Raw genomic sequence first — 25,827 nt, forward strand, 5'->3', positions numbered from 1 at the left:
TTGCCCTTTCCAAATCAAATGGTTCCAATAGCAAACTGTCCTGGGTTGTCCTTGAACTCAAAGGATTGTTTCAGCCACTTCAACCTCCTTGCCATAGTCTGACCTTCACCCCAGGGTTAGAGTTCAGCAGCTGCACTGTCAGTTCCTCAACTGGGACTGGGATCATTCAGGTGATACCACCTGGGAATGGGATCACCCGAGGCCAGGACAAATGTCTTCTAACATTGAATTTGAATCCTTTAGGGTCACTAACTGTGCTATATCCTGTGGGAATAGTCTAACAGATGGTCCGTGTCTTCTGGGAATTGACAGTCAAAACTGGAGGAAAACAAATATATATGAAGAAATAACCAATGATTCAAGGCAGAAAATTATACATTTTGAAGACAGTAAATGTAGGAATTTAAAGATGAGAGAGATCCCTCTGAATTAGGAAGGCCAAAGAAAGCTTTTTGGAGGGAAATTGAAACCTTTGGATGGATCTCAAGGAACAATTAGGTGGATATAAAGAGAGTTATGAGCCTACTGTATAGCACATGGAAACCTGCTCAATGTTATGTAGACACCTGGATGCAAGGGGAGTTTGGGAGAGAATGGATATAAGTATATGTATGTCTGAGTCCCTTTGCTGTTTACCTGAAAGTATCACAATGTTGTTAATTGGTTATATTCCAATACAAAATAAAATTTTAAAAAATATAAATAGCATGTATAACGTATATTTTAGAAAATGTATGAATTTTTGCCCAAAAAATTTGTGACATTTTGATTCCACTTGTTTGACTTAGTATGAATAGAATACTAAATTTCTAATTAAAAGAAATAGATACGAATCAAGCAGCAAAGCTTTACTGTCTAGCACAGGGAACTATAGTCAGTATCTTGTAATAACCTCTAATGGAAAATAATCTGAAAATAGTGTACGTGTATATGTATAACCTGAAACACTAAGTCAAGTGTACTTCAATAAAATGTCCTGAAGGAGGAAGAAAGGCGAGATAGTTGCAGCCTCAAAGCTTGAAAAAAAAAAGAAGGGGTGGGGAGAATTATGAAAGGCATGTTTGAGGAAAGAAAAAAAACCATCCTGGCTAAGACTGAGGCACTCAGTGGGAGAAAAGTCAGAGACAAAGTTAGAAAGGTAGGTTTGCCAGATGGTGGCAGACCTTGAGTATCAAGCTAAGGAATTTCTAACTTACTCCATAGACAAACAAGGAACAGGCAATGGCTTACGGGACAGAGTGACCTGGTGAGGCCTCTCAAGCCCACACCAGGTTCCCCACCCCTACATCCTGGCTGGTCTAAAGGCACTGGTCTAGGAGCCAAGGATTCCAAACTTCCGTCACTGCTGCCTCCTACAGATCCCAGCTGTTCCAAAAGAGGTCATGAGAATTCAAAGACCCAAAGCGAATCCCACATCTGACCCCAACTTGCTATTTGTTTCACTTTCCTCGTCTGCAAAAATGAGTCCATTACCTTTATATATCCTAGGAGCAACACAGAATAACAGAGCTTGGATCTGCTCCTGCTTGGAGGGAAAGGCTCATGGACTTTCCATGGGTCTCCAGAGGCTGTGTAGAACTCCAGAAAAGAGAGAGCCTGGGCTCTGAAGGGTGGGCTCCAATCCAAGTTCGGCCTCCTCTCTCCCAGCCCCCTTCAACCCCTCCTAGCGAGGGCTAGAGGAAGTAGCAGCTGTTGTCCTGAGGGGAAGACAGGCAGAGGTCCACCTGGCACTGTTGGGATTTTTACAACACCCACCCCAACAACTTTAAACACACACACACATGCACCATACACCACACACACACACAGCAGTGGCCCAGGGAAAGGTTAGGCCTAGAGCAGAGACTATGACACTGAAGGAGAAGGAGGCTACCTTACAGCCCTGCATAGAGGCTTGCTTCCCCCTCATCTTCTCTCCCACCATTCTGTCTTCTTCTCTCCCCTCTTTAATTTTTCTCTTCTCCCTTCTGCCAGCCTTCCCGACCAGTCCTTGGCCTGATGCCTGACTCCTTTTGTTCTCCCTAACCTTATTCCCCTTCCTCCATCCTTTCTCGCCCTGTGAATACAGTGAAGGAAACATGGCAAAATTATCCTACCGAGTGCAAAGTGAATCAGATCTTGGAAACTGTATGGTTTCAGTGAATAAATAAATGAAATCACCTGCCTTATCCAAATAATGGAGGCAAAGTAAGGGTTTCAGCCTGAACTGTGTAAACAGTCGGTTTAACTGTTCAGTTTTCACGTGCAAATCTAAATGTTGACTCCCTCTTCCCTTTGACCTGAGACAGTGTGGCTGTGTTTACTTTCACAGAGCACTAAGGTAGACTTTTTTTAGAACCCCACACGATGAAGTCGAAGAGCAAACTGGATAATTATGTTAACAGGAAAACACAAGAGCAGAGGGCAAGCTGTGGTTTGGAATCATCTCACTCTAGAATAAGAAGTGAGGAGGAGTCCGGCAGGCGAGGAATCCAAATGAGCTCTTGGTCTTTCCACCCCCTCTCTAACCCCAGCCTCCAGTCCAGGGCAGGACTGGCCTGGGCTGATCTGCATTCTGTCCACATTCTGCTTTAACCCTTGGATTCCTACAGCAGCAGAGGCATAATTCTCTACCCAGAAGTTCAAACAAGAATCAGGCACCTGAACAAAGCAGTGAATGCTGTTACCACCGCCAAGGCCTCACCAAGGGGGAGCCAGGGGGAGTCAGAGGCCTGTTAACCTGCTCCTGGTTCTCTGCTGCCATCTAGTGGTATTTCTCACTCCAACACCATTTTTTCTTCCAAAGATTCTCCATCCTGACCCACAGCTGTATTCTCGAGCTACTAAAATGACGTCCCCAACCTCAAAACAAACACCCCACCTCCCTGACTCAAAATCCTAACTTCTGGACCAGAACACAAACTGTATGGCTCAGGTTTGTACGACCTGGATGGTTCGTGTGGCTTCTCTGCAGTCACATACACACAACAGCCAGGGAATCTTTAAACAGATAGATCTACTCCTCTGCGTTTTTTTGTTTTTGTTTTTGGTTTTTTTTGTTGTTTTTTTTTTTTGTTTTTTACTACACAGCTTGCAGGATCTGCTTCCTGACCAGGAATTGAACTCAGGCCATGGCAATGAAAGTCTGGACTCCTAGCCGCTAGGCCACCTGGAAACTCTCTTTATTCCTCTGCTTAGCAAAACTTGTGTGTGCATGCTCAGTTGCTCAGCCATGTTCGACTCTTTGCAACCCCATGGACGGTAATCTGCCAGGCTCTTCTGTTCATGGAAACGTCCAAGCAAGAATACTGGAGCAGGTTGCCATTTCCTATTCTAGGGGATCTTCCCAGCCCAGGAATCAAATCTGTGCTTCCTGTGTTTCCTGCACTGGCAGGCGACTCTACCACTGAGCCACCACAGTCCTTTCTTTTTTTTCTTGTTTCAGCCCTCCACCACCGTCCTTCTAATGGTCTCTGAGGCTTCCATGATCTGGCCTCTGGACCCCTCTGACCCTATCACTTACCCGCTCCAGCCACACTGGACTCTTACTGTTCCTCCAACCCCCCCGGCATCCATCTGCTATAGGGCCTTTGCAGTGCTGTCCCCTCTGCTTTTTCATACTGGAGAGGGGACAACATCACTATGAACAAGGCTAGTGGAGGTGATGGAATTCCAGTTGAGCTATTTCAAATCCTAAAAGATAATGCTGTTAAAGGGCTGCTCTCAATATGCCAGCAAATTTGGAAAACTCAGCAGTGGCCACAGGACTGGAAAAGGTCAGTTTTCATTCCAATGCCAAAGAAAGGCAATGCCAAAGAATGTTCAAACTACCACACCATTGTACTCATCTTACACGCTAGCAAAGTAATGCTCAGAATTCTCCAAGCCAGGCTTCAACAGTACGTGAACTTCCAGGTGTTAAAGCTGGTTTTAGAAAAGGCAGAGAAAACCAGAGATCAAATTGCCAACATCCGCTGGATCATTGAAAAAGCAAGAGAGTTCCAGAAAAACATTTACTTCTGCTTTATTGATTACACCAAAGTCTTTGACTGTGTGGATCACTACAAACTGTGGAAAATTCTGAACGAGATGGGAATACCAGACCACCTGATCTGCCTCCTGACAAATCTGTATTCAGGTCAAGAGGCAACAGTTAGAACTGGACATGGAATAACAGACTGGTTCCAAATAGGAAAAGGAGTACGTCAAGTCTGTATATTGTCATCCTGCTTATTTAACTTATATGCAGAGTACATCATGAGAAACGCTGGGCTGGAGGAAGCACAAGCTGGAATCAAGATTGCTGGGAGAAATATCAATAACCTCAGATATGCAGATGACACCATCCTTATGGCAGAAAGTGAAGAGGAACTAAAGAGCCTCTTGATGAAAGTGAAAGAGGAGAGTGAAAAAGTTGGCTTAAAACTCAGCATTCAAAAAACTAAGATCATGGCATCCAGTCTTATCACTTCATGGCAAATAGATGGAGAAACAATGGAAACAGTGACAGACTTTATTTTCTTGGGCTCCAAAATTGCTGCAGCTGGTGACTGCAGCCATGAAATTAAAAGACGCTTGCTCCTTGGAAGAAAAGCTATGACCAACCTAGACAGCATATTAAAAAGCAGAGACATCATTTTGCCAACAAAGGTCCATCTAGTCAAAGCTATGGTTTTTCCAGTAGTCATGTATGGATGTAAGAGTTGGGCTATAAAGAAAGCTGAGCACAGAAGGATTGATGTTTTTGAACTGTGGTGTTGGAGAAGACTCTTGAGAGTCACTTGGACTGCAAGGAAATCCAACCAGTTAATCCTAAAGGAAATCAGTCCTGAATATTCATTGGAAGGACTGATGCTGAAGCTGAAACTCCAATACTTTGGCCACCTCATGCGAAGAACTGACTCACTGGAAAAGATCCTGATGCTGGGAAAAATTGAAGGCAGGAGAAGGGGATGACAGAGGATGAGATGGTTGGATGGCATCACCAACTCAATGGACATGGGTTTCAGCAATGGACAGGGAAGCAAAGAGTTGGACATGACTGAGTGACTGAACTGAACTGAATCCCTCAGCTTGGAGCCTTCTTCCCCAAACAAGCATAAGTTCACTTTCTCACCTTCAAGTGTTTTTCCAGTCACCTACTTCAATGACTGTTTAAAAATCACTGCCTACCAATCTCCATTTGTTCTTTTTTCCTTAGCAATGATCATTTTGAGCAAAATATGTATTTTTTAACTGTCTTTCCTCCAATGTAATGTAAAGATTCTCTTCGCCAGTGAAACGTAAGCATTCCAAAGGTAGGGACTTTGACTCTTTTATTCACTGGTATATCCCAAGCTCCTTGGCCCATAGTAGATGCTCAACAAATACTGACTACGTGAACGAACCTGAATCCACTATTCTGAGATCACTTACTGCTTACAAGTAAATCCTGAGAAGAAGAACACTGTTCATGTCCATTTTCTAGGCCTTCCCATCCACCTGCAGTGATGCTTCTCTGCCTTGGTATCTCGGTTCTTCTGAGTCTCACGTACCGAGCTCACTGGAGCCACAGGAGCGGCATTAACTCCAGCTCTCCACACAGCTGTAACTGCCACGAGGAACAGGGAACACCGGTGGAGGAAGGTCTAGTTAGCTGTGGAGCAGCATCCCCACCAGCAGCATTCTCAAATTTGGACACTAAGTGCTGAAAATTTTAACAGAGCAGTAAGGGAAAGAGTGAAGGAAGAGAGGTGTTGGCATCATCTCCAGGTAAAGCCAGGTGACCTTGCTTGATGACCCTGGAACAGGAGGGACCCAGAAGGATGAATCACTGTAGAATGGTTGAGTTGGAATGATGCTGGGAATAGTGGCTGTGATGATTGGTCCGCTTCCCTGTCTCCTCCAAAAGATTAGCAAAAAGTCCTGATGACAGGAAGTCACGCAAAGTAACCACCTAGGCTATTCCATCTGTATCTCAGATCAGAAAAAAAGCAACCCTTACCACCACAGCCATGGGCTTTTCCCAGAATAAGAATCAGAGGTGTATATAGGAGAGGATAAATGACACCTGTCATTTGGGGTAGACACCTGGGTCAAGTGTTTTATCAGAATCATTACAACCTTGTGGCTAGAGGCCAGATCTACTCTTTGAGTATGTCGATTCAGACTTCCTCATTGCAAAAGATGTTTAGGCAGGTGTACTAGCCCCACTTACTACACTTGGAATATGTAAGTGGAAAGGCATGAACCTGATTCATTTCCTGATCCAGGGCTGCTTCCCAGCCCACACCCAAATAAAGGCACCACAGGCCAGGCCAGCTCTTAAGGAGTTCGTGGTAGGAAAGGAGGCCCTCAGACATCTGAAGACCAGCGGACGGAAGCTGTGCTCACTGAGCCAGCATTGCAACAGGAAGACTCATTGACGAGGTGAGGCCACAAGAGAAGACAGGGAAGGGATGGGTTCTGGCCAGATAAGAGTACCCTCAGGTGAGTGACAAGGTGGACAAAGGAAGGACTCAATGTGGAGGGATGAGGACACAAAGGGGAGAGGAGAGAGATGCTAGGGGCTGGGGGCACAAACTGGGGCTTTGGAGGAGACGGAGATGGAGTCATGGAGGGTACAAAACAGAGAAAAGGATAGAAACAGGGACACAGAAGGATGGATGTGAGGGAGAGGAGACAAAGCAAGGAGTAGGAGATGTGTGGGACAGAATGAATGAAAGAAGATAGGGACACAAGATGAAGGGGACAGAGCCCTAGGATCATGGGAAGGGGTCATAGCAGCTGTGGGCACACAGAGAGGAGGTGAAAGACACGGGCAGAGGGAGGAGGAGACAGATGGGGAGGGAGACGGTGATCAGCTGGAAGGAGCAGGTTCAGGAGGGCTAATTTCCACCTCCTGCTCTCCATCCCCAGAGACCCCACTCCTCCCTTCTAACTGTGCCCCCTAAGAGAGATGGCTCCAGCCAGAGCAGGATTCTGCCCTCTGCTGCTGCTCCTGCTGCTGGGGCTGTGGGTGGCCGAGGAGGCAGTCAGTGCCAGGCCCGGGAACATGACCCCAGCTCAGTGGTTTGAAACTCAGCACGTGCAGCCCAGTCCTCAAGGCTGCAATGCTGCGATGCGCAAAATCAACAAGTTCTCCAAACACTGCAAAGACCTCAACACCTTCCTGCATGAGTCCTTCTCCAATGTGGCCACCACTTGTCAGACTCCCAACATAACCTGCAAGAATCGTGAGAATAACTGCCACCAAAGCCAGAAGCCTGTATCCCTGACTGAGTGTAAGCTTACCTCAAGGAGATACCCAGACTGCAAGTACAAGGAGAAGAAACGGGTCACTTCTTACATCGTGGCCTGTAAGCCTCCCAAGAAAGGGGACTCTGGGAAATTCAAGCTGGTTCCAGTCCACCTGGAAAAAGTCCTTTAGTTTTCCAGGCTTCCTTGTGCTTGAGTTAATTCCCTCTCCAGGCCTCTGGACCACTCCTCCACCCAGAAGTTTCTCTTCTGACATCTCTTGGGACCCTTCCTGGCTCAAGCTCCTCTGAAAAGAAAGGGGCCTGGAGGGTTGAGGTGATACCTTAGCAGGCTAAGCTCTAGAAGAGGTGGTGATCTCTCAACTTTTTATTGCTGTTTTTTTAGAAGTTTATCTGCAATAAGTTTAGGGGTGTGGGTTCCTTGGTCTGTGCCTCATACATCTCTCCCATGCCCCCATCTTCTTATGGCAGCATGGCACGAGGAAGAAAGGACTGGAAAGAGAGTGTATGGGATTTAGGAAAGAGTTACTACTGTCCCTAAACTGGGCCTCTTCCCCAGCCCTGATGTGGTAGTGAGGTGGCCTGTGTGCAGGGAGGCGGCCAGAAGGGAAGAGGAGGAGGCTCATCACAATGACATGGCATTTCAGGCTCTTCACGGTGTGTCCACGTGCATCCCTTGTGAGACAGACTTGACAGGGATTACTTCCTTCTTTAGGGATGAGGAAATTGAGGTTTCAGACGGCTTTATTAATTAAAGAGCTTGTCAGGGCGGTTAGTAGCAGCATTTGGACTTGAAACTGGGTTTCCTGACTCTGCATGCAGTGCCCTTTCTATTTAATCACTGGGCCAGAAATGGAGACCTCTACAGGGACCAGAGGGGCACTGGGTGAGAGTTCACCTGTGAGGCAATGTCGGAGAGCTCTGAAGAGCCAGTTACACCATGTTGGCTGCAATAAAGGTCATTACCTCTCTAGCCAAGGGACTGTTGATGAGGTGTTCCAAGGATCGTAATCCTCTCTCTTCTCTCCACCCCACCCCCACCCCGCCTCTCTGCCCTCCCCCTTCTCCAGCCCACTACTCTTCCGTCCTGGGCCCTGGGCCTGGCTCTGGCTGGCTTGATCACTTAGCCCTGAAGGCACAGTGTCAGGGGAGTGTCCCAGCTTCATCCCGCTGTTCCAGGATCACATTTCCCTTGACCTCAAGGGACTTCCGTGGCCCAGTGCCTGCTTGTCACAAACAAACTAGTGGGAGCTGCCAGAGCTTCCTTCCTCCTGATAATGATCTCTCCTGCCTTGGTGCTTCCCTGGCTCTCCGCTCTGGCTGTCCGCCCAGGCCAGAGGGGTTGAGATGTGGAAATGCCGCCTCCCTGTCCCCCAAGGGCTGCAGACACCAGTTCTCCCTTCCTGGTGAACAGAACTGGAGAAACTATGGGTTTCCGTCGGCTCAGTCCTCATAGCCTCCCACTCATAGCCCCCACCCAGCATTGCCTGCAGCCCTGACCATCACCAGCCCCTTCTCTCTCCCTTAATCTCAGTCCCAAACTTCACTATGCCCATGCCTACCCTAGCTGAGCACCTAAAGACTACCTTGTTAGACCTTCCCTTCCCAGCTGCGGAGTCTACCACCTACCTGTCTCTCCCCAACACTCCAGTGTTCCTTTATGCCTTCCCAGAGTCAGGTAAGCTTTGGAGCCAGATACAATTGGGTATAAATCTTGGCTCAGTTCTTTGTGACTACATGTCCTCAAGAAAACCCACACCTCTTTGCAACTACGTTTCCATATATATTGGAGTAATACCGCCTACCCAATAGGATTTCAGAAAGACTTAGAAATGACACTTTTGAAGCATCAGTCAACCCCAGGCACTGGTAGGCAGTTAATAATAATAGCTACTAGCAGGGAGTAGTAGCAGTAACTCTATTATATCCACCTTTGGCTAGACAGACTGGGTGGTTTGAGATGGTGAGGGAAGGGATGACAAAAAGAATGGGGAGCAAAACATTGAACACTTCAAGCCAAGTGTAGGGCCAATACATTGATGAGCCTTAAAAGTAGAGGGGCAATAAGTATACTTTATAGCCAAATGACTGGATGTAAAGTCTACATATCTATGGTCACTGTGCTACACATTCATCGCTCTAAATAGATGATTTTCAACTGAGGCATATGGATAATCAAGACTGACGGGTAGCTGATCTTTTTCTTTTCACTTTTTTCTTTTTTAACAACTCTTTTTATACTCTTTATTGATGACTTTTCTTATGGATATTATGGTTTTGGAAGACATCCTCCTCACAAACTTCTTAAGTGGTTAAAATTAATGTATTCTCTCAAAATAAAAAGAATTTCCAAATATAATTTTTTTCTTGAAGGACTCATAATCTCAATAGTAGCTAAAAATTAAACATAATTTTAAAGCAATCTATGATGACAGTGGTCAGAATAGTGCTAGCCTTAGGGAGTACTAACTGGGAAGGTGTGGGAAGTAAGCTGCAAATGTTTGATTCCTGCTCTGGATATGCTTACTTTGTGAAAATTTACTGAGTTGCACACTTATGATGTGTGTACTTTACTGCATGGAAATTATACCTCAATTTTAAAATCTTCCAAAAATGTATAGTTTTTAAAGATTAGTTTATTTAACATGAGAAATGCTAATACATCAATTCACAATTATTATAATAAAATCACAGAATCATGATCTAATCCATTTCTATTGTCCCACTTTGTACTATTTGTTAAATTAAATAGTAGTTGTACTATTTACCCACATCTGGGTACAGCATAAGCTCTCTTGGAGGAGGTCATCATTGACCCCATAGAGCCACCAGAACTTACACAGGACTGGAGAAACAGACTCTTGGAGGGCACAAACAAAACTCTGTGTGCACCAGGACCCAGGAGAAAGGAGCAGTGACCCCACAAGAGGCTGACTCAGACTTGTCTGTGAGTGTCCAGGAGTCTCCGACAGCAGCATGGGTCGGCCATGGCTGCTGCAGGGGCAGGGGCACTGAGCGTGGCAGTGCATGCACAGGACCTTTTGAAGGAGGTCGCCATCATCCCCAGGTCAGTGGGTGCCCAACATGCTACTGGAGAAGAGTGGAGAAATAACTCCAGAAAGAATGAGAGACAGAGCCAAAGCAAAAACAACGCCCAGTTGTGGATGTGACTGGTGATGGAAGTAAAGTCCAATGCTGTAAAGAGCAATATTACATAGGAACCTAGAATGTCAGGTCCATGAATCAAGGCAAATGGAAGTGGTCAAACAGGATGGCAAGAGTGAACATCAACATTTTAGGAATCAGTGAACTAAAATGGACAGGAATGGGCAAATTTAACTCAGATGACCATTATATCTACTACTGTGGGCAAGAATCCCTTAGAAGAAATGGAGTAGCCCTCATAGTCAACAAAAGAGTCCAAAATGCAGTACTTGGGTGCAATCTCAAAAATGACAGAATGATCTCTGTTCATTTCCAAGGCAAACCATTCAATATCACAGTAATCCAAGTCTATGCCCCAACCAGTAACACTGAAGAAGCTGAAGTTAAACGGTTCTATGAAGACCTACAAGACCTTCTAGAACTAACACCCTTTTCATTAAAGGGGACTGGAATGCAAAAGTAGGAAGTCAAGAGTTACTTGGAGTAACAGGCAAGTTTGGCCTTGGAGTACAAAATGAAGCAGGGCAAAGGCTGACAGAATTTTGCCAAGAGAATGCACTTGGTCATAGTAAATACCCTCTTCCAACAACACAAAAGAAGACTCTACACATGGACATCACCAGGTAGCCAATACCAAAATCAGATTGATTCTATTCTTTGCAGCCAAAGTTGGCTAGAAGCTCTATACAGTCAGCAAAAACAAGACCGGGAGCTGACTGTGGCTCAGATCATGAACTCCTTATTGCCAAATTCAGACTGAAATTGAAGAAAGTAGGGAAAACCACTAGACCATTCAGGTATGACCTAAATCAAATCCCTTACAATTATACAGTGGAAGTGACAAATAGATTCAAGGGATTAGATCTGATAGAGTGCCTGAAGAACTATGGATGGAGGTTCATGACACTGTACAGGAGGCAGTGATCAAGACCATCCCCAAGAAAAAGAAATGCAAAAAGGCAAAATGGTTGTCTGAGGAAGCCTTCAAATAGCTGAGAATAGAAGATAAGCAAAAGAGAAAGGAGAAAAGGAAAGATATACCCATTTGAATGCAGAGTGCCAAAGAATAGCAAGGAGAGATAAGAAAGCCTTCCTCAAAGATCAATGCAAAGAAATAGAGAAAAACAGAATAGGAAAGACTAGAGATCACTTCAAGAAAATTAGAGATACAAAAGGAACATTTCATGCAAAGATGGGCACAATAAAGGACAGAAATGGTATGCACCTAACAGAAGCAGAAGATATTAAGAAGAGGTGGTAAGAATACACAGAAGAACTATACAAAAAAGATCTTCACTACCCAGATAACCACAATGGTGTGATTACTCACCTACAGTCAGACATTCTGGAATGCGAAGTCAAGTGGGCCTTAGGAAACATCGCTACAAACAAAGCAAGTGGAAGTGATGGAATTCCAGTTGAGCTATTTCAAATCCTAAAAGATAATGCTATTAAAGTGCTGCACTCAGTATGCCAGCAAATTTGGAAAACTCAGCAGTGGGCACAGGACTGGAAAAGGTCAGTTTTCATTTCAATGCTAAAGAAAGGCAATGCCAAAGAATGTTCGAACTACCTCACAATTGCATTCATCTCAAACGCTAGCAAAGTAATGCTTAAAATTATCCAAGCAGGCTTCAACAGTTCGTGAACTGTGATCTTCCAGATGTTCAAGCTGGATTTAGAAGAGCCAGAGGAACCAGGGATCAAACTGCCAACATCTGCTGGATCATCAAAAAAGCAAAAGAGTTCCAGAAAAACATTTACTTCTGCTTTATTGATTACACCAATGCCTTTGACTGGGTGGATCACAACAAACTGTGGAAAATTCTTAAAAAGATGGGAATACCAGACCACCTGACCTGCCTCCTGACAAATCTGTATGCAGGTCAAGAAGCAATAGTTAGAACTGGACATAGAACAACAGACTGATTCCAAATTGGGAAAGGAGTACATCAAGGCTGTATATTGTCACCCTGCTTATTTAACTCATATGCAGAGTACATCATGTGAAATACCAGGCTGGATGAAGCACAAACTGCAATCAAGATTGCCAGGAGAAATATCAATAACCTCAGATATGCAGATGACACAACCCTTATGCAATAAAATGAAGAACTAAAGAGCCCCTTGATGAAAGTGAAAGAGGAGAGTGGAAAAAGTAGGCTTAAAACCCAACATCCCCAAAACTAAGATCATGGCATCCAGTCCCATCACTTCATGGCAAATAGATGGGGAAACAATGGGAATAGTGACAGATTTTATTTTGGGGAGCTCCAAAATCACTGTAGATGGTCACTGCATCTATGAAATTAAAAGATGCTCCTTGGAAGAAAAGCTATGACCAACCTAGACAGCATATTAAAAAGCAGAGACACTGCTTTGCCAACAAAGGTCCATCTAGTCAAAGCTATGGTTTTCCAGTAGTCATGTATGGATGTGAGAGTTGGACTACAAAGAAAGCTGAGCACCGAAGGATTGATGTTTTTGAACTGTGGTGTTGGAGAGGACTCTTGAGAGTCCCTTGGAGTGCAAGGAGATCAAACCAGTCAATCTTAAAGGAAATCAGTCCTGAATGTTCATTGGATGGACTGATTCTGAAGCTGAAACTCCAATACTTTGGCCACCTGATGAGAACTGACTCATTTTAAAAGACCTTAATGCTGGGAAAGACTGAAGGTGGGAGGAGAAGGGGATGACACAGGATGAGATGGTTGGATGGCATCACTGACTCAATGGACACGAGTTTGAGCAAGCTCTGGGATTTGGTGATAGACAGGAAAGCCTGGCGTGCTGCAGTCCATGGGATCACAAAGAGTTGGACACGACTGAGTGGCTGAACTGAACTATACTATTTATTGAAATATTGTAAATATTTTTGGCTCAAAAAGTATATAAGTTTTTTTTCCAAAGTTATCCAGGTAATCCATTCTCTTCTACTATTTATATAACTGCCAACTAATGAAAATAAAAAAATAAAATGTAAATAAAAATAAACTATTTTTAACTGAAAATTCTTAATGAATTTTATATGTAGTATAAGCTTTTGTGCTTGTACAAAAGCTCACGCTCAGTTGCTCAATTGTGTTCAACTCTTTGTGATCCTTTGGACTGTAGCCCGCCAGGCTCCTCTGTGCGTAGGATTCTTCAGGCAAGAATGCTGGAGTGGGTTGTCTGCCTTCTCCACGGGGTCATCCCTACCCAGGGATCAAATCATCATCTCCTGCGTCTCCTGCATTGCAGGCATTCTTTACCTCTGAGCTATAGGGGAAGCCAAGTATAAGCTTTTACAATCAATTATTACATTTTTCTTAAAATAATAATCATGTATTTGTATTTCCACCGGCTGACAGAATTTCAACTTTAAAGTTCATAAGGAAAATTTCACTTCCAGTTACATTCAGAGTGCTCACCAATATTTGAAAGAGATTATTCTGATATTAACAATGAACCCAAATGACCTGACTTGTTTTCATACTAAAGCATTAACTGATTAGATTTGACAGTCACCCATTCCTTCACATGATCTTGATCACAGCCAAGTTCAGGGATGCCAGGAATTATGTTGAAATAAGCATTGGGCTATTCAGACTTTCAAAGGCCAAAGCTGAGGTCCAAAATGAATAATAGGTTTGCACCAATTACCAAGGCTGCATCTTGACACATTCTTACTTGAAGGCTGAAAAATGGGAAAAGAAGACTGATTAGTTGTGAGATTTCCGTTCCTGGGGGTGGCAGCATGGAGAGGGGAGGAGGGTGTCCAGGGAGGTATTGCCCAGCCTTGGGTAGATGGCTTTAAAGGAAATTGTTTTGCCCTGGATCTGTCTAAGGAGCAAAAATGGCATCCCATAAAGAACATAACCCAAGAACTGGAGCTAGTGTGAGCTAACTTTCTAGGAGTGAGATTATCTGAGGTAGACTAGGTAGGAGATTTTTGACATGACTCTAGTTGCTCCAAAGGCACCATGCTCTGAGGAAAATGACCCATAGACACTATGAAGAGGGCCAGCTGAGTCAAAGCAGAGAGAAGGGTCCTGATCTCAAGGGCATGGTGTAGGAAGAGGAAATGCCCTTGAGACTGGAAACTTTTTCTGCACATCCATTAGGATGGCCCTCTTCATAGTATCTATGGCCCTAAGGGGTGACCTTAGAGCTACAGCAGCAGAAAACAAACCAATAACAATACTCAGGGAAGAGCCTTCTTGGCAAGAACCTTGCCCAATTTCACCACATTTCTCCTGTGCTACTTCACAACTGGGCCTCCAAGAGAGCTTTGAAAACTTCAGATCTTCATTCTAAAGTCCTCCTTCTATCCCCTATTCCACCTGGAGAGAGATAAACAGCAGTCACAGCTCTTACCAGGATGTTTTCCTGTGCAGGATTTCAAAGCCAGTAAGCATGGGAACATCCATGAAGCCACAGAGACATGAGAAAACATTGCTAGTGAGGCTTCGAAGGAAGTTCACAAGAGGAGAGGCAAGGAAAGATGTCTACCTGTAATGGAAATATGCCCATGATGGAAAGTCCTCTTGACTTAGAGAAATTGGAATTTCCTCATCTGTGTAAAGGTCATCTACTTCAGAGTATTATGCAGATTAAATGTGATAACATACACAAAGCACTTAGTACAGTGGCTGGTGTGCAGGAAAAGTTTGAGAGATGTAATCATTTATATTTATTACTCTGATGTCAAATGTTGAGTGGCCAGATCTCTGATGGAGCAGGCCCGACTTCCGTAACAGAAGAACAAAGGACTTAAACAAAGAAGGCCGAGCTCCTCCTCAGCCTCCTCTTGTCCAAAACAATTCCTAGCAAAGAGGAGATAAGGTAAGGTTCAAGATTAGACACAAAGGACAATATGCATTAATTTCTCTGCTCTCTCTGGAGTGAAGTGGGAGCAATGTTTTCAATTAGAGGGGACAGAAAGCTATTGAACATTTCTATTAAGACTATGCAATGGGTTTTTCTCATCTCTACCATCCATGAATCCAAAGATGTGAAAACAAGGCAGAGGAATTAAGGTCACTCACTTTTGAGAGTGTCCTCCTTACAGCTCCTCTCCAAAGGGTTCAATTATCACAGCAGTTGATGGAGAGAAGTTCCTAGTTACATTTCCGTTTCCCTTCCTGAGTCATTTAAACTAGTCCTTAGGTAAGTTTACTGTGCCTTCATTCCATCATGGAAGACGTCTTGTATTTTTCCCACCCTCTGATTCAGTTTCATTTGCTAGTCTGTCTTCCATTACACAAAACTACCACCAAGGGTGGTCCACTGCTTTCTGATGGATTGTTTACAATGGGAAAATATCAGCATTGTTATTTTCTATGATCTTCACCTGGAAACTTAATTGAAGTAACACATTTAAAATATCATGTATGAAACGAGTTGCCAGTCCAGGTTCGATGCACGATACTGGAGGCTTGGGGCTGGTGCACTGGGACGACCCAGAGGGATGGAATGGGGAGGAAGGAGGGAGGAAGGTTCAGGATGGGGAACACATGTATACCTGTGGCGGATTCATTTTGATATTTGGCAAAACTAATACAGTTATGTAAAGTTTAAAAATAAAATAAAATTAAAAAAAAAAACTTTTGCTAGATATGAAATAGACATGGTATATATACATACACATACATAAAAAAATTAAATAAAAAATAAAACATAAACTGTACACCTGAAACTAATACAACATTGTAAACCAACCATATTTTCATTATAAATAAATAAACTAGCAAACAAACTGACCTGGTGTGAATCAGTACAAATTCCTGCTTGGGCCATGGCATTCACATCCGCATAGCTTTAGGATCTTTCAGTCGATATTCATAAAACAATGTCATAAAATGTTGTATCCAGTGACCTCAGAGATCATCTAGTACCGCCCTCCCTATTTTGCAAATGAGAAAAATGAGACCCAGGGAACCTAAGACCCTGTGATTAGTTTAAGTAAGAACTCATGTTTCTTGAACCAGTCCAATGACATTTCCAAAGTGTTATTCCAGTTAAGGCTCCCAAATGGATCTCAGACATCTTCCAAGGTCAAACTCACGATACATGACTGGCAAATCAATCAGCAAATGGGCAGGTTCCCAGACTGAGACAAAAGCATGTTCATCCAAAACAGAGTGTTCAGTGTCCATGATCCTGAGGTGTTTACCTTTCTGCTGCTCACCTGTGGACTACATCCCCTTCACCTGAATGCTTACATTGTATCAGTGAGATGGAAAAAACAAAATAGCACCCAAGAATTTGATGGTAAACTCGTCAAGCATATCCCTGGGCCATGCCTGTTGGAGACATAAATAAGGGCACACAGCAAGAACAAAGGTCTTTACTCTCCATCTGCTATTTGGGGCCAAGGTGAAAACATTGCAGAGATCCCTTTGGGTGATCTACAGATGGGCCTGAAACATCCAAAATATTTTATCTTTGGTAAGGGTTATCATTCTCTACCCTCAAGGTTGACACATCCAGGGCTGGGTTTTCATGGCCAACTAGAGCCCCCAGAGCAATGTTTCTCAGACTTTTCCCTGAAGTGCTAGTAACGGCAGAGGAGAATTAAACACTAAGTCATATCCAGCAGGCATGAGCTTTCTCTAAAGCCTTTTTCTTTCACTTAATTGATATTTATAAAATAGCCACATGCATAGATGTTTTATATCTTAGAATTTAATTTATGATAATAAAGAATCAATGTTGATTTCCTGATTTTGATGCCTATGCTGTGGTTATGTAGGCAGGCATACTTGTAATTAGGAAATGTTCGTTTTGGTATGAAGGGGCAATGGAGCATTTGGTCTGTAACTTAGTCCCAAATAGTTCAGAAATGTTAATAAAAATTAGGAAATTTGGGTGAAGTACATAGGGGAGCTCAGTGTACTATTCCTAAAACATATATAAATTTGAAATTATGTCAAAGCAGAAACATTTGAAAATTATTTTTTAAATAATTGACTTCAATGTTTTAATAAACCCTATCATAGTTTTATTTTGTGTAAAAAACAATGCTTCAAATTACTTCCTTTCCCCTCCAAAATAGTTTTGGTAAAACTGGGAAAGAAGACATTTATCTCATGGCTTTGCGTGCACTTTGTGCATATCTGCATTCAACCTAGACTAGGAATACACTCGCCTTAATGAGGTTTTCTTTAATTCGCTCTCTGTGGACTGTGCCTCTGACCAATATTTCTCTTAAAGAACTGTTTCATTTTGGCTTGTTCTTTAACTGCATAATGTAGTCCTGTATTATTTAGAGTATTATTAATTTATGCCCTTTCTCCCTTAATTTTGTAAATAGAATTGAAAAAAACAATTTGTGCTGCTATTTTAAAACTACAAGCCAAAATTCAGAACTTTTTTGAGCAATAGGGAGTGAATGCCCACCTTTCACTCATTCTCTAAAAATTTAACTTTAAAAATTTTTAAATATAGCCCAAATATCATTTATCAATGTTTATTCATACTTTAAAAGGGAATCATTTTGGTTCTGATTTGCTTTGCATTCTTCCCCTCAAGGCTTACAATTTTTAGAAATTTCTTTATGTGTGAATCATATGAGAATGAAAAACAAAAGGCTTATCAGGGAAAAAATAACAACTGGATGAGGAAGATATGATAACCACAGAGCCAGAGCAGTAGGAAGGTTCTTCACACCTAAAAATGAGAAAATAAACGTGGAGCACTTGAAGCTGGGACCTAGACTCCCTCAGTAAGTGTTCACTCTGACTGTTTTTATCGTTGTTATCATCACCGCTGGGAGGTCTGAATACTGAACACAGGCTTGAAGTAAGTCAAAAGCCACAAAACACATGCAAGGGGAGAAACAGACCCCCAGGCTTGTTGGACTGAAGACCACATCCTCTCCTGCTTGAGGACAGATCCAATAGAAAGGAACAAAGGGAGGCAGTCCACCCGCTGAAGCACGATCATGGCGGACTGGACGCCCTGAGAAGGCCCCAAAGAGCTTCACAGTAAAGAAAAATGGAGCTGGTGAGAAAGAGGGTCAGCCACTGGGAACAGAGATTTCCTGTGATAGCACTTGGAGGCTCAAAGTTTAGAAAGCAGAATCCAGGACATCTTATGGCCATGGGTCTTCTCCTCCAGTTCTCTTGGAAGAGAATCCTTCTTGGAGAGATTCCTTGTCAAAGTTTCTGGCAAGCTTCTGCCTCCGCCTGAGACCAACCCAGCTCCTCTATCTAGCCTGGCTGTAGACTCAGTGCCAAGTCCATGAGTCCCAGCAAGCAGAGCAAGGAGGACATTCAGAGAATCAGGGGCGAGGTAGCCCTATGGTCCTTCAGAGATACCCTGGAGCAGGGCACTGCCCTTCGGGCTGCTCATCCTTCTAGCTTCCCTCTGGGTTTTTCCAGCCTGAGCTTGCATCTACCCAGCTTCCTGGACTTTCATTCTATTTGCCTTTTTCTCTTTTCTCCCTCTTCCCTCTCTCCTGAGGATATCTTTATATATATTTACAAAGTAATTGAGGAGCTGAATATTCACAATCTCAGTCTCCTTTCTGAATTAGAAGTGCAATAGTGTTTCACAGCCGGAGAAGGCAATGGCACCGCACTCCAGTACTCTTGCTTGAAAAATCCCATGGACGGAGGAGCCTGGTAGGCTGCCATGGGGTCACTAAGAGTTGGACACGACTGAGAGACTTTACTTTCATTTTTCACTTTCATGCATTGGAGAAGGAAATGGCAACCCACTCCAGTGTTCTTGCCTGGAGAATCCCAGGGACGGGGGAGACTGGTGGGCTGCCGTCTATGGGGTCGCACAGAGTCGGACACAACTGAAGCGACTTAGCGGCAGCAGCAGTGTTTCACAGCAGAGCTGTGGGGCATCAGGGCATCCATCTGCAGGGCATCCACGGTCAGGACTTCCGTCATTAGGAGTAAGTGCGGCTTCCACTCACCTGTCTTGACCCCACGTGGTACTCAGGGATATGTGAGCTGTTTGGCAGAAAGTTAGCTGAGAGTCTTCCATACTGTGCCCAGAGAACCTGAACACTATCAGCAACCACCTGCCTCCTGAAGTTAAAGTTATACCTTCAATTCAGCTTGCCTCTTGGTGAATTTTACCTCAAGGCATCTGCACCCCAGCCTGCCTCATCTTTAGCACCTATGGAAAACATGGTCAGCAATAGCTCCCCTCACGCATAGTCAGGAGTAACTTAGCCAAGCAAGGGAAGCTTCCCGCTGGTTACTCAAGCTGAACCTGTCCTCAGAGACCTCTATGAATAGATACCACCAAGGCCCTCTACTGAGGTGCCAGGAATCAGTCCTGGGCAATCTCACACAAGATCCAAGCAGAGGACCAGAAAATGTACATACAGCCCACTTTCCACTTAGCCACTTGCGGCCATTTGTAGTGGTCCCGGCTGCTCCTACACCAGTCCTGCTCTTCCAGAACCCCCTTCTTCCTGAAGAGGCTTCCTTCCCCCTGCCTCCAGGGTAAAGCCTGACAACCATACTGAAGGTGGCATTTGTAGCTCAAAGACTACCTCAGGCCAGCAACCCAGATAGACTTTTCTGGCCCCCTCACCCACACCTCCTCAGTTCAGTTTAGTTCAGTCACTCAGTCATGTCCAACTCTTTGTGACCACATGGACTGCAGTATGCCAAGCCTCCCTGTCCATCACCAACTCCCAACTCCCGGAGCTTACTCAAACTCATGTCCATTGAGTCGGTGATGCCATCCAACCATCTTATCCTTTGTTGTCCCCTTCTCCTCCCACCTTCAATCATTCCCAGCATGAGGGTCTTTTCAAATGAGTCAGTTCTTCACACCTCCTAGGCTATCCTGAAAAAACTGGTCTCTACAGGATCAGTGCTTATTCTCCACTCGCCATCTTGGAGCTACCTTTGGGGTCTTCCTGCAGGATCTCTTTTCACATTCTAGTCTTGCCACTAGCACTTTGATGCTTCCTCTTGTTTCACAGAGTCTTTTAAAAATTTTTCTTTTTAGAAAATATTTAGAAATTATTATACTTTTTAGAAATTACTCAACTGAAACTCTTTAGGCTACAAATGATGAGGAGACTAAGAGGACAAGAGTGGCGATTCAGTTCAACACACAGTTACTGAGTATCCCTCTGAGCTATCCCGGCTTTATGGAGATTGAGAAGCATGAAAGGAGCTGATTTCTACCCATAAGTTCACCATTTAGTTGGGAAGCCTGGATACACACATCAGAGTCAGATAATAGAACAAGGTAGTACCTGAGTGAGCATCCAAGTGAGTGGTACCAGGAGTTAATGCTGAAGGAGGTATGTTCAGAAAAGAGTCACCCCAGGTAGAGTTGTACAGGAAGGTTCAAGCACAAGCTCGGGGGACCAAGCTGAGCGCTTAAGGATGGATAAGAGTTGAGGGAGAACTTTCAGGGAAGAGAAAAAAAAAGCAGAAATAAAGTTGAAGAAAACAGAACACGTCCAAGAGATGAAAAGAAGCCCAATCTATTAGTCACACAGTAACTGTCAGCCCATAAGGTAACTCTCAGAAACCAGTGTGGGGACTTCCCACACTGGGCCAGGAATCTGCCTGCCAATGCAGGGGACAAGGGTTCCATACCTGGTCCAGGAAGATCCCACATGCCACAGAGAAACGAAGTCCGCATGCCACAAGGGCTGCAACTACTGAAGCCCGTGGGCCTGGAGCCTGTGCTCTGCAACGACAGAAGCACTGCAATGAGAAGCCCGTGCGCAGCAATGAAGACTCAATGCAACAAAAAATAAAATGAGGAAATAAGTATCCCTCTGAGCTAGCCACATGCCCAGCTCTGTGGAGACTGAGAAGCATGAAAGGACCTGATTCCTGTCCCTCAAGTTCATCATCCAGTTGGGAAGACTGAATATACATGTAAGAGTCAAATAATAGAACAAGGTAGTACCTGACTGAGCATCCAAATGAGTGGTACCAGGAATTGCAGGAAATAATAAAATAAGGAAACAATAGATTCGAAAAGCACATTTATAAAATTTAAAAAGCAGTGTGGTGAGGAGGGAACAACACAACACTCGAGCCAGCCCTCCCTCCTTTTCTGTCCTAACTGCCGCTTAACACATCTGTGAACTTAGCCTCTCCAAGCCTCAGTCTCCTTTTCTATAAAATGGAAAAAATAACATGGAACACATAATATTCTTTTGCAAATTGAATTGTACGTAAAGCACAAGGCCTTGGCACACAGTGAGCATTTAAAAAAAAAAATTTTTTTGGCCATACGCTGCAGCATGCAGAATCTTAGTTCCCCAACCAGGGATCAGACCACCTGCAGTGGAAGTACAGAGTCTCAACCACTGGACCACCAGGGAAGTCCCCAAGCACTTTTAAACGATAGCTGTAATCCTTCACAGAATACCTAGCACTGTGCCAAGCACGTGCTATGTCTTCACTGAACGGTGGTTAGCGTACACTTTCCTCCTGTTGCTGCAGCACAGCCCTGCGCTGACCCGACTCTAAAGCAATGTAGTGCGTATCATCCAGGCTGCCTTTAGGAAAGCGGTAAACGATACACCCAAGGAAACTAGCTCAAGAATGTCAAGGGCTCTGTTTAATACCCCCATACCACACTAGGCATTTCAACATTTCGTCATACCACATTGAATATATAAAATGTATGTTCCTCATTCAATATCATTCTTGCAGAAACGTATCTGAAATGATTTTTAAAGTTTTACTTCTGAAATTATTTGACTCCAAGTAACTTGGGATTGGCACTTCTCCTTCTCCAATCATGGTATTGAGAATTCCAGTAAAAGGACGGAAAAAAAAAAAAATCTAACCTAAGACTGTTTTCCAAAGTAATAGACTTCTTATGGGTGCCAAATTCCAAAATAAGTGAAATCAACTTTATGTTACTGTGGTAGCAGGTAAGTAAATATTTTAAATTTGATTTTATAGTTGACTTTTCCTATATTGGAGCCAATATATTTTTTTCCTAGTCTCAAATATTGTAGGCCCTTGAAAACCTCCCAGACCCTAGGCACTGGGCTTTTAGTGCTTAATGGATAAAACAGCCCTGAGACTGGGAAGACTTGTGATGAATAACTAGGATCAAATACACAATTAAAGGAACCCTTTCCTCAGACCTCCCTGAGTGGGACTGGCCAGTTGCATGGTCAGTACCTACTTGAGGAAAGCATGTTTGCAACTTAACTAGATTCAGAGCTTTCGAAGTCCATGGTCAGTCACTTGGTTGGCATGAAATATTCCTGCCAACCCTTGGCTCCTGCTGCCATCCCTACCCTCTCACACAAAAAGCCCAGAGGCTTGGGTCTGCAACAGGTAACGAACAATCACATGGCAATCCAACCATCCCAATGGGAAAGGTTCAGCTGCTGCTGCTGCTGCTGCTAAGTCACTTCAGTCGTGGCAGCTGACAGCCTGCAAAAGGGAAATATATATATTGGGTTGGCCAAAAAATTAGTTAGAGATTTTCTGTAACATCTTATGGAAAAAATGAATGAAATGAACTTTCTGAACAACTCAATATATTTTCTCTCTGAGGCCCAAATCAACTATTTGCTGGATAATGCTCTACTGGGATCAAAAAGCAGTGTTTTGTTAGCTTTGTGGGGAGAAGTGCAGGAGAAGGGTGAGCTTGGTTGATGAACCAGGCTCCACCTTGAAGATAGAAAGGAAAACATCTCCAAAGTTTCCCATCTGGAAATCCAGATCATAGGAGTCTAAGTGTTTTTTGCCACTTTGCAGAGCATTTTATCTCAAAGGCAGTGAAGTCACACAGAAGTCAAGGCAGGGTTCAACACGCCAGCACAGACCTGAGAGGCTATAGCTAAAGCAAGACCCCCCACTTCAGTCATTTGCTCCCTCCCTTGATAATTGCCGTAACTGCCAGTATTATCATTTACTAAATTTATATTTATATGCATTTAGTTCAAAGAGTTCTTTGAATATGAAACTGTGCAACATCATATTTCAAAGAATACTAGAGTGCCACTGGATAAATAGAAGTAAAAATAAAGAATGTCATCAAATTGTTTAAAATTCTGGTGATCTTTCCTGGTGGTCCAGTGGTTGAGAATCTGCCTTCCAAGCAGAGAATGTGGGTTTGATCCCTGGTCAGGGAATTAAGATCCCACATGCCATGGGGCAACTAAGCCCACTGCTCCACAAAAGAAGCCTGCATGCTGCAACAAACCCAGTGCAGCCAAAAAAAAAAAAGATTTTAAAGTTCTATCCAGATACTGTTTTCAGTTGAAGGCTCAGCCTGAGATCTGTTGTCTGTACTGAAAAGCAGGTAGAAACAAAGGCTTTACCTTCTTGTCCTAATAGGAACTGCTGCTGCTGCTAAGTCGCTTCAGTCGTGTCTGACTCTGTGCGACCCCAGAGACGGCAGCCCACCAGGCTCCCCCATCCCTGGGATTCTCCAGGCAAGAACACTGGAGTAGGTTGCCATTTCCTTCTCCAATGCATGAAAGTGAAAAGTGAAAGTGAAGTCGCTCAGTCGTGTCCAATAGGAGACTTTCTCTTAAATGTCATCAGGAGGATTCGAAGAGAATTATCAAAGGCAATGGTCATGTTTCACTTAAACCACAGACACACTCACTAGGCCCTGTCTCTATGGGAAACACGTTCCCCTTCCCTTTTCAGCCTGGCACTAGACCAAAGGGATGGGTTGAAAGTCAGGAAGCTCCAGTCCCAGCTCTGACACTCAGTTGGTGGCCTTGGGAAGGGCACTTGCTCTTTCAGGTGCTCCAGATCTTTCCTCTGTAAAGCAGAGTTGATTGAGATGATCTTAAAGAAACTCCTCTGCTCTGATTCTATCATTCCAAAACTTTCTCCACTTAGGGCGATATGTCAGTCCCAGAAAGAACCCAATTCACAGAATCCTGCTTGGCTGGCTGGAACACTGAGAGTGACTGTTTTTCTAGCTTCAGTGAGAAACTCGACCACAGAGCAGAGAGGAATTAGCCTGACACCACAACCTTAATATTGATTTTCAGGAATGTCTGAGCTAGCCTGGAAGAGCAAGGTATGGACCCTTGACCTACTTTCTTTCAAGACTGGTTTCCTTTTGTGGTCTGATTTCTCAGAGTTTCAAACCAGAAACATGGGAATGTGGAAAGAATAGGGGCTTTGGAAGCTGAGAAGCATCGATTCAAAGCCTGTAACACTCCCTAGCTGTGTGATGATGGGCAATTTCCTTAACTTTTCTGAGCTTCAGTTTGCTTGCCTATTAAAAAAAATAAAAAAGAGTTCATACCTCATAAAACTCTTATGAGGGAAAAACTGTATACGTATTTATTGGGAGGCATAAAATGTATCATTAAATAAAATGTATCTGCTGGGACCGAACAATTAAATGCCAGTAGTGTTTTTAAATATCTGAAGCTGTAGGAACCCTGCAATAGTTGATTTACAGTCTGAAATTTTTAGAAGGGTAGCAGGGCACCCCCATGGTGACCTAGTCACCCACCTCCCACTTCTTCTGTGCCCCCTGTGCCCCCTGGGAGCAATGGCGCCAGCCAGAGCAGGATTCTGCCCTCTGCTGCTGCTCCTGCTGCTGGGGCTGTGGGTGGCCAAGGACCAGTCAGCGCCAAGCCCGGGAACATGACCCCAGCTCAGTGGTTTGAAACTCAGCATGTGCAGCCCAGACCTCAAGGATGCAACACAGCGATACACAAAATCAACAAGTTCTCTAAGCACTGCAAAGACTTCAACACCTTTCTGCATGAATCCATCTACTGCATGGTCACCACTTGTCAGACCCCCAAAATAGCCTGCAAGAATGGTCATAAAAACTGCCACCAGAGCCAAAAGCCTATATCCCTGACTACATGTGAGCTCATCTCAGGAAGGTGTCCAGACTGCAGGAACAAGGAGAAGCAACTGGAGGCATTCTTCATCGTAGCCTGTGACCTGCCACAACAGAAGGATGACCTGAGGTACTGCTTGTCCTGTACTTTTCAATAATGTTGTCTAAGGCCAAGTGTTCCCCTCACCCCAAGCCCTGCAGACTCCTGACACTGCGGCTGCCTTTTCTCCCTTGAGATCTTCACTAATCCTCACCCTTTTTGCAAATACCACTTCTCTCCCACGCAGCCAACTCCACATACTCTTAATTCTTTACAGGGTTTTGTGGATGCTCCAAATGATGAGGGAAGAGAGGTGATTCTCCTTAACCCTTCCCTGCTGCTTACATTGTTTTCTGAGTGTGGATGCCCTGTGGCTTTTCAGGCACTAAGGCTCTTGGCATGGGTGGATCCAGGTTTTGTGGGGCTTATGGCACATGCGATTTTAGAGACCATCTTAAAGAAAACACAAAATTACAAATGCAAAGTAAAGTCAGGACCTTGGTAGAGCTGTGGTTGGACCATTCAGAAGGAACCCTAGGGGAGATCATTGAAGGAAGGAGGCCAGGAGAGTCTGTGCCCTGTTCACTGTACTGGACAAAGGAATGTGTCTGACTTTGCTACAATGAAAAACCTTTCTTTTCC

General features: G+C 44.0%; 1 protein-coding gene and 1 pseudogene across 1 annotated transcript; both read left to right on the forward strand.

Annotated features, from left to right (window-relative positions):
- The first annotated feature begins 5,008 nt into the window (after positions 1-5,008).
- RNASE7 (ribonuclease A family member 7) lies at positions 5,009-10,364 on the forward strand. The gene is made up of 2 exons (XM_006062074.3): positions 5,009-6,387; positions 6,877-10,364. Exon 2 carries the CDS (start codon positions 6,917-6,919, stop codon positions 7,385-7,387), a length of 471 nt encoding a protein of 156 aa, XP_006062136.1. The 5' UTR covers positions 5,009-6,387; positions 6,877-6,916; the 3' UTR covers positions 7,388-10,364.
- A 14,481-nt stretch (positions 10,365-24,845) lies between these two features.
- Positions 24,846-25,303, forward strand: LOC102406383 (annotated as a pseudogene).
- Positions 25,304-25,827: the final 524 nt, after the last annotated feature.

Source organism: Bubalus bubalis, chromosome 11 (genome assembly GCF_019923935.1).
Source record: "Bubalus bubalis isolate 160015118507 breed Murrah chromosome 11, NDDB_SH_1, whole genome shotgun sequence".
In the NCBI taxonomy this organism is placed as follows: Eukaryota; Metazoa; Chordata; class Mammalia; order Artiodactyla; family Bovidae; genus Bubalus; species Bubalus bubalis.

Excerpts from the sequence above, each read along its gene's own strand:
- RNASE7 (XM_006062074.3), top strand. The coding sequence starts at position 6,917 with ATGGCTCCAGCCAGAGCAGGATTCTGCCCTCTGCTGCTGCTCCTGCTG.